Genomic DNA, 20,303 nt, shown 5'->3' with positions numbered 1-20,303 from the left:
AATCTCAATTGGCCTAGATAATCTTGAAGTCTATCAAGTTGTCTCCACCTAACAGGATGGGACCAGAAAGGCTATTGAAGCGACAGTTACTTTTTGTTGGGAACTTTTGGACTCCAATGTCTTTGATAGCTTGGCAGAATCTATGGTTCACAGGATTGAGGTAATTGAGGCAGATGGGTAGTATACAAAGTATTAATTAGGATTATGTATTTATTTTATTTCTAAATATTTTTTGTGTTGTGTTTTTGGTAGTGATTTGTTGAGCAAGTGGTGCTGAGAAGGGAGTGCGCGCCGTTGCGTCGGGATGTTCGGTTTCTTCTGCTAAGGTGCTATAGTATAGGTTGCGTAAGCACGGAGGTGATGGTAGATGCCGAAGGATGGTAATGGGGGCTGTCATCGATACTGGGGGATGGCATGCATGATGTTTAACTGTATTTTATTTTGTTTCAGTTGAGATGTCCGGAACTATTACAGAGTTTAGTTGGGGTGCATTAGTTTCGACGAAGGGCGTTCGAGTTTATTTGGCACCCCACCGTATAGTACAATTGCTTCCGTCTTCTCCGGGTATGTTAGCGACAGTGGAGTTACAGGCAACCGCAGTTATCATTATTCTCTCATCCCAACAGATCATTTCATTTAGTCCACATTTATCCGCTGCGCTCGCTCAAGATCTCTGATAGAAAAAACTCCGGCTCAAAGAAACACCAACCAATCCTACTCGTCCTTTATTTCCCTGGAAAATCACCGCCCCCTGCGGGTGCGTCCTCCACTAGTAGGCCCGATGCTGATCAGACTCATTTCCTGGCTTAGGAGGTAGTCTTCCCTGCTCATACCGGCCGTATTGATTGGGATTTTTGCGGGAAGAGGCGGAGCTGGCAGATGCTGCTTGTATCTACCTCCTCTTGGCTGGTCTGAATTGTAGCCATATCTGTCATTGCCCTTGGCCGGGACGAGAGCTCGGGAGTCCCTGTCTCTCTCCATCTGCCGCTCCCTTTCGCTCCCCGGGTTATACATGACCATTGCGCCAGGCCCAATCGAGTGCCTGTCACGCGAGCTGGCATGCTTCCGACTGTTACTAGGAAGGGCAGCCATACTCTGGGAATTCCTGAGCCTCTTTTGGAGTTTGGCCCTCTCCCGCTCCTTTTCACTCCGGCCAGGCTGGGGAGAAGGGGTCCGGATACTGACCTTCTTAGGGAGCGGTGGGGGAACAGGGCCGATAAGAGCTAATCTCTCTCCCCTCTTTGGCGGCTGGGGACTTGGACTCCTCTGTCTCCCCGTGCTGTGGCGACGATACTCGGCCGGCACCGGTGGAGGTGGGCGTGGGCTTCTGCCTCCTCGCCTTTCGGGTTCGGGGGCAAAGCTCTCAGGTGGCAGAACATCGGTACCATCCAAAACCCTGTTGGTCCCAGGAACAATCATCTTACTTGGTAGCTTCCCTCTCTTGGATTCCGCATTCCACCTTCTAGCAGTCTCTTCTGCTTGTTGGGGAGTGTTATAGGTGGGACCTGGGCCATTGATAGCAGCCTCTAGGGAGGCGCTGGGACCCGGGTTGATCAGATCGAAAGAATCGGGCGAAAAAGGAAGTCCATCGAATACTGGCTCGGCGGGAGGTACCGGCTTCCGCTCAGGAATAACCATAGCCACAGTAGAGTTCCGCCTGACCGAGCTTGTGGTCGCCCCAACTACAGGCACCACATCATCCCGCTCCCCGTGAATAGGCATAGGCTTGACCATAGGCGCGGTTCTCGGTTCACGGCCCCTTCTCACCGTCACCGGCCGTCCCACCACTTGATCTTCGGGAAGTAACTGCGGTTGATAGAGTTGCACGTCTTGAACCTCCTCGACCTGAGGCCTGTGGTAGTTCTGACTAGATCTATGCTGCATCGCCTGTGAGTGGGACAGAGGAGGACCCTCTATTTGCAGTGGCCCTTTAGACGTGTCCACAAAGCTCAATCTCCTCTCGACCTCAATTCTTCCAGACATTTGCTCCGCTACGAGTGGGTCAATACCGGGCACGAGACTGGGAGGAATTGGCATCCCATTCCTAGTGGGTGGAGTCTCAACCCCAACCGCAGGCATTTGCACCTCGAGAGCACGGGCGTTCATGTTGCTATGTGATCGTCGGTGGGCGAGTTGTGTAGAAAGCTCATAGCTTGGGAGCCCAAGATCCTCCTCTTCCTTCGTCTTCGGCGTGTGATTCCCCCAGTTCGGCTCATCAAAACGCGCTGAAGCAGGGCTGTGTCCGTGGGGTGGAGGGGGCGGAGGAGGAGCATCGTCTTCATCTCTGGAGTCCTCAAAAGAGCTTGCCGGACTAGGTCCATAGGGGGGTCCAGAACTCTCACCGTGGTAGGTGAGCGGACGCTCTCGTCGCAGATGGGCTGTTGAAGCAACCGCGTTTGGAGAATGCACATACTCGTCGTAGTCATCCTGCCCATGGTAACGAGTGCGAGGTCCGGGATAAGAACCACCGTATTGATCCTGAGCCGACAACCGTGGGTCGTAACTGTTACTCCTATGCATCTCGCGCTCGCGAGGATCTGGACTATGGGATTGCTGTTGGTGGTGTTGCCAATCCGGGACACTCTGGTGATGCTTTAATTGATGCTGCGATTTGTGCCTCTTGTGAACAGTTTGTTGGTGAGGGTACGGGGGGTTAGGCGAGTGGTGGACAGGTGACGCATCATAATGCCTTCGGTGGATAGGTGGAGGAGGGGGAGGAGGTTGCCCATGAGGGTCATCATCTTCAAATCCGCCAAACATGTCTCCCCCGGGAATGTGATCATCTCCATAGGGGTCATAAGCTCCCGTAGCGACCGGCAAATGATCGGGTGCCATAGCCATGGATGAGCCTCTGGGATTCCGATGGTGGGGATGCTGAGGTTCAGGATATGAATGCTGGTTGTGAGGTTGGTTGTCCTCGTACCCGGAGCGATAGGAATGCCTCGATTGTCTGGTACGCTTTTCTGGTACGGGCACTGGCCGGCTGACATCCTCCTTTGAAGACCGGGTAGGATCCGGTGGTAAGGGCCGCCTCTTTACGGATTTATCCCTGGAACTAACCATTTCCCTAGCACCTCCAACCTTTCTCGCAGCTTCCTTCTCCCTTTCCCTCTCCTTTCCTCCCAAATCCCGCCGCGTCCTTTTCTTCTCCGCTGGCGGTTCAACGTTGTCTGGGTCATCGCTGTCTGGGCCATCGTAATAGGTGAGTTCAACCAAGATCTCCCCAGCATACCTGCCCTTACATCTCAATTCTCTCCAGCCATCATTGATTCCGCCTCCTGTAACCAAGATCTTATCTATCTTAAGGGTAGTCTCCCCTATAAGATCAGCTTTCTTGTCGTCATTAAAAACGGTAATTTTCAGAGTCTTGTAATCAGGAGACTCCCGTATTTTGAAACGAAGCTCCTCATCCCTATGGCAGGTTAGAATCCGGGCCAACATGTTGTTTCTATCGCCGGGGAAAAATCTTACCACCGAGGTGTTTGGCCCCCACGTACATCCGCATCTGTTCGCTGTGCATTCTTCCCGAGACGGACTACAACGTAGGGATCTTGCTTGCCAATTTTCTTCCTGTTGGGGAGATTTTTCTGCAAAAGTTAGCAACCATCAACCAGGCGGATATCGGGATAGGGGCGGTAGGAGATTGAAGTAAGACCCACAGCCTTATCCAATATAACGACCAGTTCCCCAATTTCCGGTCCATCTACTGAAAGATCAGACCAGATTCCCGCGGGATGAGCTTCCTTAATTCCTGCCCTAGGCATCGTGTTGCCGGATTCCTACAATCTCAGCACCCGATAACCCGTCGGCGGCGGGACAAAATCCGCACAATTCCAGTCAAGTGGAAGGAACGAAGAATAAACAAACTTGTTTAAAACCGAGTTCGTGAGAATGTGACGGAGGTGTAAGATGTAAGGTAGCAGTAGCGTGGTAGGGGACTTGAGAAAATTGAGAGGGAGAGGGAGGAAGAGACTGGCTCTATGGACCCCCGGAAATTCAACTGGCTGGATAGCAGAAACAATTTGCCAACTGCAGGACCTTTGGACGAATGGTTTCTTGCGGCGGGAGGTCCAGCAACGGGCGGATATGAGCTTGAGATTAATTGGCCGTAGGGGGGAGCAGCAAGGAGAGGAAGCAGGATAGGTTAGATGATAGGTCAGGGGGAAAGTACGCAGATAAGTGGGCAGAGTGGTTGGGGGGGGGGATAATGCGTGGCGCAGGTACAGTACTCGTATAGAGGGAGGCTGGTTTCGTTGCCGCAAGCAACGGTGATCCCCGTATTTAATCCAACCCCCCCGAAAAGTTGGCTCTGAAATGATAGCCTCGCGGAAAAAAAATTGACGACCTCGCTTAGCTAATATATACCATGTCTCTCGCTTTGGAGTCGCCCTTTCAGCTCAACCCCTTGATTGATCGATGGCAAAAGGAGAAGATATGTAAACAGATGCTCATGCTCAACCAGGCAATTTATCCGCTTATCGCTTTATCTCTCCGCTTGTGGGGGGGATGGGGGTGGCGCATCATATGTCGAGGGAGTTTACTGACTGAGAAAGGCAAGTCAAGTGCAGTACCGTACCAAAAACCGCGCTCCTTTTTGTTCTTCGAGAAAGAAGGGCACCATGCATGATCTTTTATCGCAGGATTGCGGACCACGTTTCCCACCCGCACTTTACCGGTGGTGATGGTAAGCTTGGTATCATAGTAAAAGGCTTCGCCTCACCCAGGCCAATCTCTGGAGCCGCGCAAGTTATTTGCAAGGCATCATACCTGTATTGTAGCTGGGGGGGGGGGAGCTGTCAAAACTTCCCCCTCCGATCGGTCGCCCCCGGCGGCTCAAGAACTTGAGTAAAGGCGAAGGCGCAATCCATGCTGATCGATCTTCGGAAATTAAAAATAGGTTTGTACTACAAGTGCTGTAAAAATTTACCCTATGATAATACTCGTAGCATACCGGTAACTCGGGTGATTTTCAATCCGCGGCGGGGGGTGTATCCCCATAGAAACTAACCAACCATATCGGAATGGTCCCTGTTTCCACCCGCACAGCAGCAACGCTCCTAGGCCAAGTCAACCTTCCCGCATATCATACTATACTTGCTTGATAGCTCTACCACGGTAGCGTCGGCCCAGGGTACAAATCCTCGGGCCGCCATATTCGGCCATGACACCTGTGTGCCCGTACCTCACTGTAATGCAATCGGATGCTGTGGGCCGGGCAGCAAGCAGAAGTAAACCTTTCCACCACCAGAGGTTCCCCCTCCACGGGCAATAACATGCAAAATCGATGGCTGGGCTTTTTGTCTTGAAAAGTTGGACTTGGTCTACCGCTACCTTTAAAGACTGTCTGGCATGAAAATTGCCTGACTCCCATACCGCCCTGTTGACACCACCCACCAAACTATCCCACGGTACTCGAGTGCCGCATTTATGCGCCCACCACCGCCTACAGTTCAGTGCCCACCTACCATCTGTAGATCCGCCGTACAGTACATAGAGTACCCACCCTACCGTACGATACACCCCTCACGAGTGCAATCACGCAACTTCAACACAATATAGACTCAAGCATCATCCCCCCCCCCTTACATGCTGTAGTGAGACCACAATTAAAAGCCCTTGGCCAAATCCCATCTCCTCGACCACATCCACGGGTGGTTGGGGAATGTGGGCGTGAGGTGCTCCTGCCGGTATGTTATTGGCAAACAAAACAAACTTTAGGCGCTCCCTCCCCCCTTTGCGCCCGGCCCGAATTGCGGGTGAGTAAAGGGAGTATGTATGGTATGATACCGGTGGTCAATATGCATCCGGCGCACCATAGGCAATACTATACATACATTCAGGAGCCCGCTCGCCACCACCCACTGACAAAACAAGCAAGCCTTCCCCCACAGGCGCCATAGGCATGTACTCGGGTATGGAGGCTAGTGATGATAGGGACAGGGGTATGGTGGCCGAGGGCATATCTACGAGTACTATACACATTCCCGCCCAACACATTCCCGCGCCATGCGCATATGTCTTCGGCCACCCATACCTCTGTCTCTCTCATCACGAACCCCCATACCCGAGTACGTACTTGTGCCGGTACACCACAGCAGCCCAGCTCGGGACCCTCGAACCGCAGTGCCGCGCAATTACCCAAAAGGCGATATCCAAGACACGGTACTCGAGTACAGTACAGTACCATAGCCAAGCAATCCCAGAGAGGCGCAAATACACCTCCGAGCCTATGGGGGCCTCGTCACGCATGTTTGCCCACGCGTCCACAAATGACAATACCGGTGGGATAATACAGCGTTCGCCCTGCCCGGCTTCCTTCCTACCGGCTGTACGGCATAGCATTACAAACTCTACCCTACCGCGCCGATCCTGCCCACCGCACCTCGATGTTTTCCACTTCCAAGCCTGCCTACCGACACCCGTGATTTGTCATGTCATGCTCGTGCCACCTGAAATTAACTACTGGTATTAAAATAGCCTCACGAGTGAGATTTAATGATCCGCTGGCTAGCTGATCATTTAGGCTTCTCTGAGGCGCAGCGGAAAGTCAAGTACCAGTATCCTAGATGCCTTGTGAAGGGAGGGAAGAACATCACGGATGATGCCCCAAGACGGGGGAAAAGAAAAGAAGTTTGCGCATACCGGTAGACTACTTTTATCCTCCAAGTTAGGGGGACTCTGAACCGCAGCCTCTCATAATATTATCATGCAACCTGTACTGTACAGTACCGTACAATATACCTACAGGTAGTCTTATCACTAAGCCTCGCTTATCGGTCGGTCGGAGCTAGTGCGCGCCCAATGATTTCGATGGTAGACTACCCTACCCTATGACATGATACTTTTGGCAGGGAATCCTCTCGGCCTCTTCAACCAGGACTTATTACATACTCCAGTAGCATCGAAAAAAAAAAACCCCCCGCGGGAACAAAAGCTCCCCCTCCGCAGGAGAAACCGCGCCCATAGTTTCAAAAAACACCATAGTCAAGAATCGCTCCTGTCCTCGCCAACCCTGCAACAGCAACGTACAAAGTCAACCACAAAGCCAGGGACGAGGGGGAGGTATCATATTAACACTGATTTTGATCGGGATTAATGGTTTCCGTGCGGTTACAGCGCGACCTAATCGTCTCGTAGCGCAAACTTTCTATTATGTTGCCAGCACCTTAGAAATCTACCCAGTGCCATCTGCCCATAGAGTCGGGGCACTAACTAGTCCTAATGTGGTACTGTACTGTACAGTACGTGACCATACTGCTTTAGGCAATACGCAGGTGTATAACTCAGCCAAAACCCTCCTGTCCCAGAACAGTGCCAACCCTCCCCCAGCTTCACCCAAATTTTACCTCAACTTTAAGAGCCATTACAGAGAGAACCACGCCGCTAGAATGGAATCGTGTTCTTTATATCTTTTGGGGTGATTGTGCAGAAGGAAAAAGTACAATAATGATATTATGTGATGTTTTTGTTGCCCACCGAAAAAGTTGGGAAAGTTTGGTTGTTGTGAGAGGGTTGTTGATTCCAAGGTGCTGTACTGTACCACCACTATACAGCACCCGACAGCGGCCGGAAGACATTGGTTTTTCTGACACATGTCTTGACGCGTAGGAGGATGTGTATCATACCCCATATGAAAGTTGATTAATGCTCAAGCGTAAGCCATTACCTACCGGTTGAGAAGGACAGGAAAGACGCGGCTGGCTGGTCTAGGTCTGCGGTATCGGTTTCATTAATGGAGGGGCTATATGTGTGACCCTACCTACTGCCGGCACTCGAGAGTTCTGAATTGAAAGTAGTCTATACAGTAGAGATGGTTACATCACCTTATTCACTTGTACAGTAATCCGGAGTTCTAGCGACGCGCCGTAGAGGTGGTGATTGTAGCACTGGCAGTGGAAAACGCAGGTGGTGTTATTGATACAACTAACTATCATACAATAGCATATATCACCCACCTATCGATCGTACATACAGCAAGTTTAAAACGCCTACGCTGACCGCGATATCCCGTTGCGCGAGTTCTCATCGAGCATCTAGTCCTCGAGTAACTTAGTAGCACACAAGTCTTCTCTATCACCGCTGTTCCCCCAGCACTGAACCCGCGATGGCTCCAATGGCAACGAGCCGGGTTGAAAAAGGATCGATTTCGCGGATCCGTGTAGGATCCGCTATGGTATTCGTTACTAACGATGGGATAAGCGCTGACTTACTCTTTTTAGCTCCAAGTGGGAGGGGGGGTCTTCCATCTCCAAGCTCAATTGTAGTACCAAAATTTCAATCATGAGTTATTGTCTCAAGCAGGGCTCGAGCAGTTATCGCACTTGTGCCCGGTTGCCGTGCTGGCGACCCGGGATATCCGGGAAATTCTGTGTTGCGGACATCCCCTCCAATAGCCCACCTGTTTCACCGTTCAAGAGAGCTGCTAGAGCGATGGGAGAGAGCGCATCCGGTCGGTGAAGGTATCTAGTCGAAGAGGGATTGTACTAGCGATCCCCTAGAAAGAGATTTCTTTTTTTTTTTAAAAAAAAAAAAGAAGGAAAGAAAAGTAGCGATGGAATGACAATATATTATAATATTATAATTCCCGAAAGGAAAACACAAATAGCCAAAGAGCAATTTCCCATTCGGGTGGGTTACCTCCCCTTATGGGGGGGGGGCTGTATAACTCCCTGAATCCCAACAGTTAAGTATCAGTTTCCCTAGTCTTTAGGATTACGAAAGCGACCACGGAATGTCAGCGAGTGCATACATGTTACATAGATCGCGCCCCTGAGGAGAAGGGTAGGACAAACTTACTCCGGAGGGGCAGGGACTGGTATGATATCGTATGTATAGGGGATCGGTCCGGGCAGCTTAGGAGTTACGACTGACTAATTTTTTTCTTGATAGTCACTATGTGTCACTCGTTATTTTTCCCTTGCAGTTATGTCTAATTGATCTTCACTTATTCCCCTTATTTATTATTCCCCAAGGATTGTGGGTAACCAAGCATTCCCAGCCCTGTAGATTTCCCCTTTCTATCATAGACATTCCATTCTTGGATCGCCATTGGGCGTTCAGGTTGGCTGTCCGGGAGCCTGGCAACAATTTCTCGCAACAATTTCTAACCTATCATACCGTCAAGAGGGGGAATAAAAGTATCCGGGTGAGCAACAAGAGCTCCGCACTACCCAACACAAGTAAAAGCGCAAAAAATTAAGGCAAGGGGGAACCGGAGTCAGTAAGATTGCACGTTTAGGTGAAAAAAGTTCTACACCGATGGCTGAACTACGCCACCCTGATGGATGTATAAGGTTGACATAATATTATCATACCGGTATCATGACTCTCGCCATTGGTCACTACAGCGGTGGAACAGAGCCATCACCCGATCAGCGTACGAGATATTACGAGCGGTTCACACACGGGTGTTCGAGCATACCCCCCCCAGAGCATCTAACTTACTCCTTAGCCCATTCCGGGCTGTGTTTTAGCGTCCGGCACCAGAGCAGGGATCCACGCTTGGCCCTTAGGAGGTATGATACACCAGCGGCAGTCTGTATAAGTCAGCGCACCGATAAGTCTATTTTCCACGGTGGTATCATAGCCTAGTCAACAATACGGATCAGGTTTGCGGTTACGGCAGGGCTACTGTGGGTCGGATTGGCCCATAACCTACCACATGGAGTATCATATGTTATTATGTAATTGGCGAAGGCTACTTGTCTATCATACGCTGTGAGCTCGTCTGTCTTTGTAACGGCTGGGCAAGCTTCGAGAGACTCCGAAGGGCAATCCTAATGCCCTCCGGGACATACCCTGTCTCAACTCACTGGCTAACATCCGAAGCACAACCTGGATCCCCGAAATTTTCCGGTCCGTCCCCGAAAAGCTCCCGCCAAACTCCACCCCCACCTCGGAGATACGATAGCATCACCCCCCACCAACCCCCAACCCTCCCGAACGGAGCTCCGGTGCGTACGATATAATCTAGACCCACGCACCGGACATTAACCTCGAACCAGCACAAGGTCACTACGATATGCAATCTCCCCATGGTGTGAGGAAAAACGAAAGTAAAAAAAAAAAGGCACAACTACAAACAACGATTAACATTCATGACTACATTGACTAGCACCACAAACGAGAGGAAACACCCCAAATCAGAACGTTCCTCATACATGGCATGACATGACATGAGACGAATAAAAATCAGAAAGAAACCATAAATGCAACGCTAAAGCAAACTTTATCGCCCTTGCCCTGCTGTACCGAAGAGAAGGGAATTGCACGAAATGGCGGCAGATGAATGATGAATGAGAATGGATGGGGATGTGAAAGGTGATAAATAAGTACTATAGGGGAAGGAAGCGAAAAGATGGGGAAAGAAATACATTAAAGGTAGGTAACCTTAAGCAAGACATAGCTCAACAGTATAACAATAAAAATTCACGAGTGAGAACCCATGCAACGTCTAGACATAACGTAACCGTGATACAAAAGTTAGCCAAGAGGAATAAATGAAAAAAAAAAAAAAAGGAAACAAAAGGCGAAAGAGCGGGAAAGAAAAGAAAGAAAAAGGAAAGGGGAAAAAGGATAAGGTGCTGAAAGCTATCCGGAGCTGGAGGGAAGAAACAAGACGAAACGAAACGAAACCACCCGGGACGGACAGCCCCCCAAAAAGCAAGAGGCCCGGCATCGGGGATGTCTAGTCACCACCTCACTCACCCCCACAGTTTCCCCGGCCCCGCCAAAAACAGCGACGTCTGCGTCGTTTCCGTGGCCTTGACTTCACTGAAGCCCTTTTTATTCTTCCCTATCCTTGCCGCAGGCTCCGCCTGCTTATCCGCATCCGCCCCGGCCCCCTCACCATCCACTCCCTCTTCTTCGCTAGAATCCCTCCTAGTCAAGCCCTGCAAGCTCCCGTCTACAGAGTGGGTGTTGTCTAGGAGGTGCGGCCATGGCATACCGGTTCCTGCTGTTGGTTCTGCAGTTGGTACGTGTCTGGTTAGCTTTCCCACTTTTTTCCAATCTGTTTCATTTTTTTCTTTGGTGCAATGCAGCGCAAAAAAAAAATCTCATTAGATGAGAACGAAATTTATGTAGGCAATGATGGGTGGGATGGCTGCGTTGGGATTGGGTATTGGGTGCAATGGATCTCCTACAGGAAGGACGGTTCGCCAATACCGTCACTGGTAAGGGCATCTCATCTCTATATAAGGGAAAGTATTGGATAGGCAGATCTGGCCCGCAGGCTGGCAAGGTATTGGGTGCCACATGGCACAAGAGGGATAGCAAGGGGGCGGGGTATCGCAGGAACAGCCCCTGGGAAAAAAGGAAAAATCGTGAGTTAGATGACAATGCATGGAGATATGACGTGTTCTATCTTTTTTGATAGAACGAAGTCTAGAAAACGAAAGAAATGTATTTTTCTTCTTCCCTAGACAAGTGATGCGGTAGTTCTGGCTTGATTTTTTCCCTCTCCTTTCTATGTGCCTTTCATCTCCCGGCATAACTGCATCAAAGTTGAGTAATAAAATACCAGCAAATAAGGTTGAAGTAGAAAAGGATGCCACGAATTATTGCGAAGAGAAAAAAAATAGGTAAAAGAAAAGGGAAGAAAAGAAAAGAAAAACAGCGCTAGAGTTAAAATATAGGGGGATATGAAGGTGCTATGGGTTATTCTGTGATATGTGAGAATATAACTGGTTTACTCACCCAGGAGATCCCTATTTCCGATACCCCCTCTAACGGCTTCCTCTGCCACAATTCCTGCGGTCCACATTGGATCATCCTCATCAAAACCACCATGAACAGCCCCAAGCGCGCCAGTATAGCCATTATTTACTCTGGATCTATACACCAAAGCGGTCTCCAAACGACTGATATACTGCGGCGTCTCTCTTTCATCCTCAGGCGGCTGCCAATTGTTGACTTTCAGCTCCGTTATCGCTGGCAACTTTCCACTGGTGTGATTTGAGTGGCCATTAGGGAGTGGTGGATTTTCCCTGTTGGGTTGAGAGTCCTCGTCCCCAAGCATCACGTCCTTCTCGTTCGCTTGGGGATCGAAAGCCTTATCTTCCTCTTCCTCTTCGAAAAAGTCCTTCTCCACAGAATTGTGACGCCAGCAGAACCCCATCCAGGCTCTCCAGATAGGATCTCTTCCCAAGATCCAGGGATTCCCAATGACGATCAATCCTTGTTTCGCCCGCGTCATAGCTACACAGACTCTTCTGTTTTCAAATATTACGCCTAGACCCCTTTCAAGGTCTCCCTCTAGAAATCGTTCACGAGACCTAGTAGTGCAAACTATAACAAACCTATGTTCGCTACCTTGATAGCTCTCAATAGGGCCGACATTCACGTCCCGAAGATTGTAATCTGGCGACCGAAGCGCTCTTCTTAGACGCCGAATTTGCTCTCTGAATTGTGCCATGATAGAAATTTCATGGGGTGCAATGAGTCCAGACGAAACAAGATTTTTCGCGATATTGCAGGCAATTTTTATCTCGCGGAGGTTGTAAAACGAGACCCCCTCTTCATGCCATTCATCCATCCCTCCATTAAGACAGAATTTCACGGGGATCCCTCTCCTACCCTTCCATCCAGACCACCCCTCTAGATAATTCGTATTTGACGCCTCAGGGACCAGAGTGTCATTGTAGAAGAGAGCGCTTGGTACAGCCAGAATTGCTGGATGAGAGCGGTAATTCCGAATTAAATTCGTAAACGGCGGGCGGAGATACGGCTAAGTAAAAGTCAATATACTAAAGGTGGAATTCTTGATCCATGTAACGCACCAGTAATGCCTTCTTCCTCTCTAGAATTCTCTCCGCACTCCATACCCGAGGGCTCTGCTTGTAAGCATGCGTAAAGCTTTGCCTAGCCAACGGATGCTGGCTGTAAAGCTCTCGTAAAAAAAGCCTCTCAAACAGACTCATATCAAGCTGTGGTACCCTGCTGACAGTTCTTGGTCCCTAAATCATCCTGTATTAGCAAGTTCTGGCTAGGCTCCCATTGTTGGAAATGGTCACTCACCAACTGCCTCTGATCACCCGCCATGACAAAAATTGGCCTATCAACGCTAGCTTCCTCCGGGGGTACTACAACAGAAACTGCAACTGCGACTTCCGGTTCGATACCTTGCGCCGCTTCATCCAGTAGCAGGGCTGTCCAGTGAACATTTACGATCTGCCCTTTCTCCACCACTCCACTGGCCGTTGGGTCATTGCCATCGCTCTCATCTCCAATTCCCCTCAACGAATCAAAAACACTCTTCTCCCACCTTGCTAAATCCTTGTTAGTACACCTAGCCTCTACTAATATCTCTGCATCTCTTGTGGAACAGACAACCACTCTAAACCCCATCAGCTTTTTCCATTCCGGCAGTGAGAACATATCATTCGCTATGTGAGAATAAGGCAACAATTCAGAAGGCACCTCGGGAAAGGTTCTGGTACTCGACTGAAGACGAAACAAAACCCTAGGGTTCAGATACGGAACCAAACGCAAGGCAAGAGTATCTGCAGCCTCCTGTGATGGCGCACAGAGGAGAATGTGATGCTTTGGATTGGAGGGTGTGAAGATGAGTTGCAATGCTAAGAAGAAATGAGTGCACCCTAGTCAGCCTGCGTTCCCTGTCCAATAAAGGGCACCATTATAATCGGATGATGAAAACTCTGCCCATACCCACTTCCACAATAGTCTTCGTTTTCCCTGTTCCTGGAGGCCCTGAGATCAGGTATGGAACGTTTCCGTAGTTTTGCTGAAGAATGGTATCGACTGCTTTCTGTAACATCACTACTTTTTAGCCTTCTTCCCCTGTTCCTCTACTTCCACATTTCCTTCGGAATAACCAGTCTAAGTCAGGGCAGGTCCGTTATGCTTTGCACCGTCCACAGCAAAATCGGATCATAGTACAATTCATCTACCAACACACAGATTCGCCCTCCTATAATACAACCATGGAAATAAAAGCAAAGAACGAACGAACGGTTTGTGATCCCAACCCAGCGAAAAGCTCCTCTTACCTGTTGCTCATAATTCAATTCCCTATCGAACCACCGCCGTTTAAATACTCCCCTACTAAGCGTCGTCTGCCAGATCCCGTCTTCCTTCCCGGGGAATAACATTCGTCTTACAAATACCCCGGGTCTGTTATTTGCCTCGACTCCGTTACCCTTAGCGCCCTCGGCCACCTCTCTGGAGCCAGTTCCCCTGAGCTCTGCTCCCAGGTCCTCAATAGCTCTGGTAGCCCCAGTCCATTGCTTTTCCTGGACAACGAAACAAACATTAAAGCGTCCTGATTCAAGCACCAAATGATCCACCCTAAGAACAATGTACCCGACAGTTTTATCCATACCATAAACGCAGGCATCGTATTGATATCCAGTGAAGGTACCTCCCATCCCCATGTAGCCTGGTTGTCTGACTTGTCTAAGCTTTACTACATCCCCTAGCAGTACTGGAGGATTATCTTCTCGGATGCCTGGGACGTCAAGCCTATAAAGGCTCTGAGATGGTTCCTGGACATAAATCGGGACATTAAAAAGGTCGTATTTCCGAAATTCCGTGTGTTGCGCTGAAAGCTCGTGGGATAGAAGATTGAAAAAGTACTTAGAATATATTGTTGGCGTGAGGTCCGACGATGGTACCGGTACGGACGCGCTCGGCACTGGAGGAACAGCAGGAGCGGGCGGCAGAGGCCTTAGAAATGTTGAACCGCAAAATGAAGATATGAAAGAGTGGTAAGGAATGGAAGGTGCCGGCAGAGAGGCGACAAGCACAGCAGGGAGTGTATTGATCGCCTGCAGATAATGCGGTATGAAGGGGAGAGTATAAACATCCGGCTGCCAGGGTTTTGGGGAGGAGGAGCTGGCTCCTGGCGTCAGTTGACTCGAAGGGCTGAAGGGGGGCTGGAGGGGATTCGGACGAAAAGGTTGAGGTGGATGCATTGCGATGCCTTGCTGTTGGCGGTGTTGTTGAGCATTGTGTGGCAGCGATGCCTGCTGCGGGGTCCGTGATAAGGGAGGCTGGAAAACTCCCGAGGGAAAAGTAGGTGCATTGTTGCACTTAGCCACCATGGCATATGACATTGCTGTGGTGGGCAGAGCTTGCGACGTCGATGAAAGAGGTGTGTGGGAGGTATTGGGGACGTAACCTGCGGCTTGTGAAGCTAGGGGAGAGGGAGGAACAATACGCAGTGGGGTTGGAGGAGACATGGAGAGCAGGTCTAGAGCTTGAGCTGCTCTTCGTCTAGTCTTCTCTTCCTCTATTTTTCCTCCTATTTCAAGCGTATGGATCCTCAGAACTTGGATATAGATTCAGCACCGCGTCGTTATCCCTGGACCATTCGGCGGTTGGATTTTTTTTCAACCTATGGAATGCCAGAAACACCGGGTCGGGGGGAGGGGGGGTAGAAGTGGGAAGGGGATGTGAGGAGGGAATAACGTCAACAAATCTCGTTGTAAAGTTCCAGCTAAAGGTTACTAGCTCCTAATTTCTCCCTCCGGTTAAGAGGACAAAGGTGTGCTATACAACGCCCTCAAAGTCAAGGGAGTCGGTTAAATAAAGGGTAAAGGGTGAGGGCGCGAGACTTGTGATGCTTTTCTCTTAGAGAGAAGAGGGAAGTAAGGGGAAAGCTCGAAGGGGAACCTGTCACGCAGTCGAAGCACAGAAGCGGACGGGGCAAACGAAAGCCCCGGACACCGAAGCAACGGTTCAGGGAATCCGTTCATCAGTGTTTCTGCGCAATAAACGAGGCTCAATTAGTCTATCAGCATGTAAACCAGTTCAACGTAAATGTCAGGGTACTCAAGCATAAGATGTGGGGTCAGGCTCGAAACTATTGTTTGTCCTCGACACCCTCTGCTGTAACATCAGCCGGGTAACTACTTGATGCATTGGTGAGAACAGTAGGCTAATTTAACGAAGAGAGCTTGAATCCTTCGATTGATATACCGTGATTTGTCTCGATAGTACTGCATACTTATCCGCAGGCGATATGCCATGCATACAGAATCTCTGCACCCTGAGAGTGTAGGGGAGCATGAGGCCAATACCCAAAACTATCACAATCCCGGCTCGAATGAGACGCCGGTATATCTTGTTACCTTATGATACTTGAGTATTTGCCCAACTTTCAGCCTACCACTGTTAGGTGGTTCTTTTGCTAGTATGATACCCCAAGCTTTCACGTCGTGACCTAGCATCTGTATACAATTATTGTGCCCTGGCCGTACCTGAACCAATTGAAGGGTTTAGCAAAGGAAAAAAGGAAAAAAAACTCTACTGCTGTTAGGTGGCAGTTACTGGTATAATGATAATAAGGCTAGTGTGACCGATGGGTCAGTTTCGTGTAACAAAGATATGCTAACATTCTACTCGCTGTTTTTTGGCCAAGATTTGATGTACCCGCTTCCTAGCGTGAACGGTTGCTTCGAAACTCTTGTAGTAGAGGTTCGTAGATGGGTTGGAATCCATTTCTTCCTTGGAGAGATCAGGGTGTTTTGGCCCGAGATTTTCTGAGGTTTCTAAACCCTTCCTCCCTCTGCTGCCATCATGGGCTACACTCGAGCCCGCACCAGAGGTTCGGGTCTAGAAAATATTTAGTAAAAACAACTTAGTGGCAGTAGATTTACTCAGTGCTTAGTCCAAAACTCATACTGCGCTTCCCACAACATATGGGGGGCCAAAATTTTGCGGAGTAGTAAGAGTATATGTTTCACCGGCAAACTATTGTCTAGATTTTGAGAGCCGAACCCTAGAGTACTAACGGTATGATATATCATATACTACGAGTAGGCTCTGGTTAAAAGAAATTCCGACCTCCCGAAAAATAAACTTGCGCGTCAGGGGCTAAGCTTTTTTTTTTCTTTACCCTTTCGTTTCCCCCCCCGCCCTTTTTTTGTTACATCTGTTTGATTCAGGTGCAAGACTAGAGCTCACTCGTGGTATACAACCTAGGTTATGATATAACATAAAGGCTTAAAACACTATCAATATCCTACAGAAGGGAGAAAAAAATCCAAACCCTGTCCAGTGCCCTCTAATCTTAAAGTCTCTCCAACATCACGGAACCAACTACACATCCTCCCCCTATATATCATAAGAAAAGGTATGAGAAAAAGCAGGCAGAGAAGGGAAACACCATTAATAGACACCATAGTAAAACGAAAAAATTCCCAAACATTCTGGGCCAAAAAACCAACAATTCATCTTATTTATTGTAAGTACATAGAAAAACAAGAGAGGATCTTTTCTTGTTTTAAAGACCAAGAAACTTGTCGTTTTTCGACATCTGCAGCACCACAGCCATGGGTGCTTAGTATCTGTGTAACTTGAAATATACTCTACGTCAACTGAAAATAATGTAATACTAGCACTCATAGTCTTTGCTTAGAATATATAAGCCTCAATGTATTTCTTCATACAATTAAAGACACAGATGAGAAGGATGTTATTTTTTTTCTGTAATTGAGGAGGCAGATGGGAAGCATGTGATATATATTTTACAAGTTTTTCTTGTAAAGCCTAATGTCTCTAGGTATAGGAGCTTATAAAACTCCAAGTGTGGCTTGAAGGGAAGATTGTCAAAATGTTTGGTATTCTCCCTATAACTTATTCACCTTCTGAATTATGAAAGTGGAAGGTAGGAAAAGGAAAGTTGAGAAACAGAGAGCTTATACACCTTTTTGCTTCTATTGACATTGATGGTAATTAAATTTTAAACAATCCTATAGTATCTTGTTTTCAAAATATCATCAAATCTATAAAACAAAAGAACTTTTGAATATAAAATAAAGCACCTTAGGAGTGTGCTTAGCTGTTACCATTTGAAATCATGTCTTGATAAATACAACATAAATTATCACTACTCATAACTTTCTGATATTTGTAAATACGACTAGGTTTGTATAAGCAGTCAAGATTAAACATATCAGACATGCATGAAGTACCTTTCAGAAGATTTCAGGGGAGAATCATAAGGAAGCTATAATAAGTGTTTTAGAGAACTAGAAAAAAATGCAATAACAAGTATAACAGATAAAAAGAAAAATACAATTATAGAATAATTACACAGCAGTTGTAATGGGAGCTCTCTCTGAGAAGATAGATCCTGAGGTTGTGACAGCAATGAGATAAATTCTTCTGGGAACAAGTATAATAAAATTTCAAAGTCTCAGCAGTAGAGTTTGAAGAAACAAAACAGTAAAACTTAATATCATTAAGCTACAGCTTTACTCAATTAAGTCCTCATCTTAAGAGGTAGTTGATTGCTAGAGTAGAGGGGAACTTGCATATACTTAAGTAGATTTCATATACTACTAGTTGCTTCCCATCACTGCTGATCATTTGCGAGTATGCAACTTCCTTGGGCTGTCTAGCAAACCTCCACAGTCAGACCAAAAATCCTTGGTAGCGAACTAGACTACTCTGTGGTTTGCTAACATCTACCAGATAGAAGTGTGTTAGCCACTACATCTACAATGCAACTGGAGGAGTAAAAACTCTTCTTATTATAGACATGTTAGTGGCGAGCTATCATGCCTAAGTGGATGCAATACCAACTATGGAACTCTCTCCCCATATAAACTTAGTCTTCTACAAACATCCACAGTCCCTGAACATCTATCTGGTTCTATTCTACTCTATATGATTCCAGATAATAGCCATATAGCTCTCTCAATAGACCTATTCTATTAGGTAGAAACAACCTGTATAGACTCAGAATTGTTTAGGCTAACTAAGATTCGTTTCTGAAAATAGAGATTGTCTAAGAAGGCTGGAAATACACTCGTTTTATTTATGATTACTAAGAGCAAAGTGGAGTAATTAAAGTAGAATAGAATTGTATGAACAATATTATATTATTAAGGTCTCTTCTCTATTGCTTGATAGTATCTAAAAGCTTGGAAGACACTTCGATATTTATGTTCTGTGTCTGAGTGTTTGCAAACTACATCTATCTATTATACAAACCATGTACCTCTCTATTTATAACTCACAACATTGGGTATTCTTCAAAGATATGAACAACTGGAGACCCTGAAAACTACTACACACTCTTCGGTAATTATAGTATTATTAACTAGGAAATATTCTATTCCCAATAGTAATTATCCAATCTTCAAAATCATTAAACTTATGAGTGAGTTCTCAAGTTGAACTGAGTTGGCCCCAATTGTTTTCCTTATCAATGAAATGATCAGTTTTGTCTGCAGGTTGTATCAGTAGAGGTAGTCACAATTTCAATCTTCTTAGATTGCCTGACTGCTAACTTCAATAATTTTGGATCCAACTGATAAATATTTTCCAGATAACCTTCAACTAATCCACAGGAAGCCATTCTACTAGATTGGTAGATAATCTCTCAGTCAGCAACTCTTGGTTGTTCTGGGTAACAGGATTCCAGTTGTTGTTCTCGTGTTAGAAATTATTTCCACAGCTACAATACATTCCTAGACCCAGTTGTAACACTCTATAAAGTCTCTTGCCTTCTGTAGTAGTGTTTTTCAGAGTTCTAGACTGTTCTAGTTATCATAAGATGGGTGTAAATATATTAGTCTCTTGTAAAGATCCTTTAATATTCAATACTATTTCTTTGTGCAAAAATGTCCTGTTACCTATAGCCCATACCAAATTTGTTGCAAGTTTGAAGCCTAGTAACTCTCTGGGTAGTTGATAGATTTACTCTGTTCTACTTCCCAGACTTAGCTGAACGTCCCCTCTTATATACTCTGTGAACAGCATCAGGTTGGATAGATGGCAGAGATGTATCTAGTATTATTCTTACATCTTGGATTATGTAGCCCTATAGTCACAAGACGAAATTGAGATAAGTACAGATGATGACATGCAGGCCCTGTAAACGGGCTAGAGGGGGGTGTTGGAGATCAGAGATTCCGATTCCAAGTGGTGTTACCCTACTTAGAGTCATTCCTAGATATCAGATCCTGGTATTCCTAACACCTGCGGAGGTTGACTGCTAATAAGCGCTACCTACAGTCAACTCTCCTCAAAGTAGAACTCATCTTGATTTCAGACTAGTGTCTTTGAGTCCTTAATGATTCCCTAATACGATTACACTTTCAGGGCAATGGACTTCAGTTACCTCACCCATAGGCCTCTTGTAACCAGTACAGGTACTCGATTAATAGTTTTATTTTATGTTTTGTCTTAAGTATCGCTTAGATACTTGGTTTGTTTTAAGTATTGTTTGATACATAGTTGTTTTATGTTTTGTTTTAAGTATTACTCTGATACTTGTTTTGTTTTAAGTATCTAAGTATAATGGCTAAAGTAGACCCGCCTCGCATGGTTCC

General features: G+C 47.2%; 2 protein-coding genes; both read right to left on the bottom strand.

Annotated features, from left to right (window-relative positions):
- Positions 1-592: 592 nt before the first annotated feature.
- On the bottom strand, positions 593-4,314 carry GSTUM_00002895001 (uncharacterized protein). XM_002836600.2 has 3 exons: positions 3,660-4,314; positions 3,472-3,587; positions 593-3,412 (listed from the first exon to the last, which is right to left on the bottom strand). Exons 1-3 carry the CDS (start codon positions 3,762-3,764, stop codon positions 742-744), a joined length of 2,892 nt encoding a protein of 963 aa, XP_002836646.1. The 5' UTR covers positions 3,765-4,314; the 3' UTR covers positions 593-741.
- Positions 4,315-10,358: 6,044 nt separating this feature from the next.
- GSTUM_00002894001 (uncharacterized protein) lies at positions 10,359-15,783 on the bottom strand. XM_002836599.2 has 6 exons: positions 14,010-15,783; positions 13,669-13,768; positions 13,018-13,577; positions 12,780-12,956; positions 11,698-12,727; positions 10,359-10,966 (listed from the first exon to the last, which is right to left on the bottom strand). The coding sequence occupies exons 1-6, from the start codon at positions 15,198-15,200 to the stop codon at positions 10,704-10,706; spliced, it is 3,321 nt and encodes a 1,106-aa protein (XP_002836645.1). The 5' UTR covers positions 15,201-15,783; the 3' UTR covers positions 10,359-10,703.
- Between the last annotated feature and the right edge of the window lie 4,520 nt (positions 15,784-20,303).

This window comes from Tuber melanosporum, assembly GCF_000151645.1.
Source record: "Tuber melanosporum whole genome shotgun sequence assembly, scaffold_153, strain Mel28".
In the NCBI taxonomy this organism is placed as follows: domain Eukaryota; kingdom Fungi; phylum Ascomycota; class Pezizomycetes; order Pezizales; family Tuberaceae; genus Tuber; species Tuber melanosporum.
This window is presented reverse-complemented; position numbering and strand designations above follow the sequence as displayed.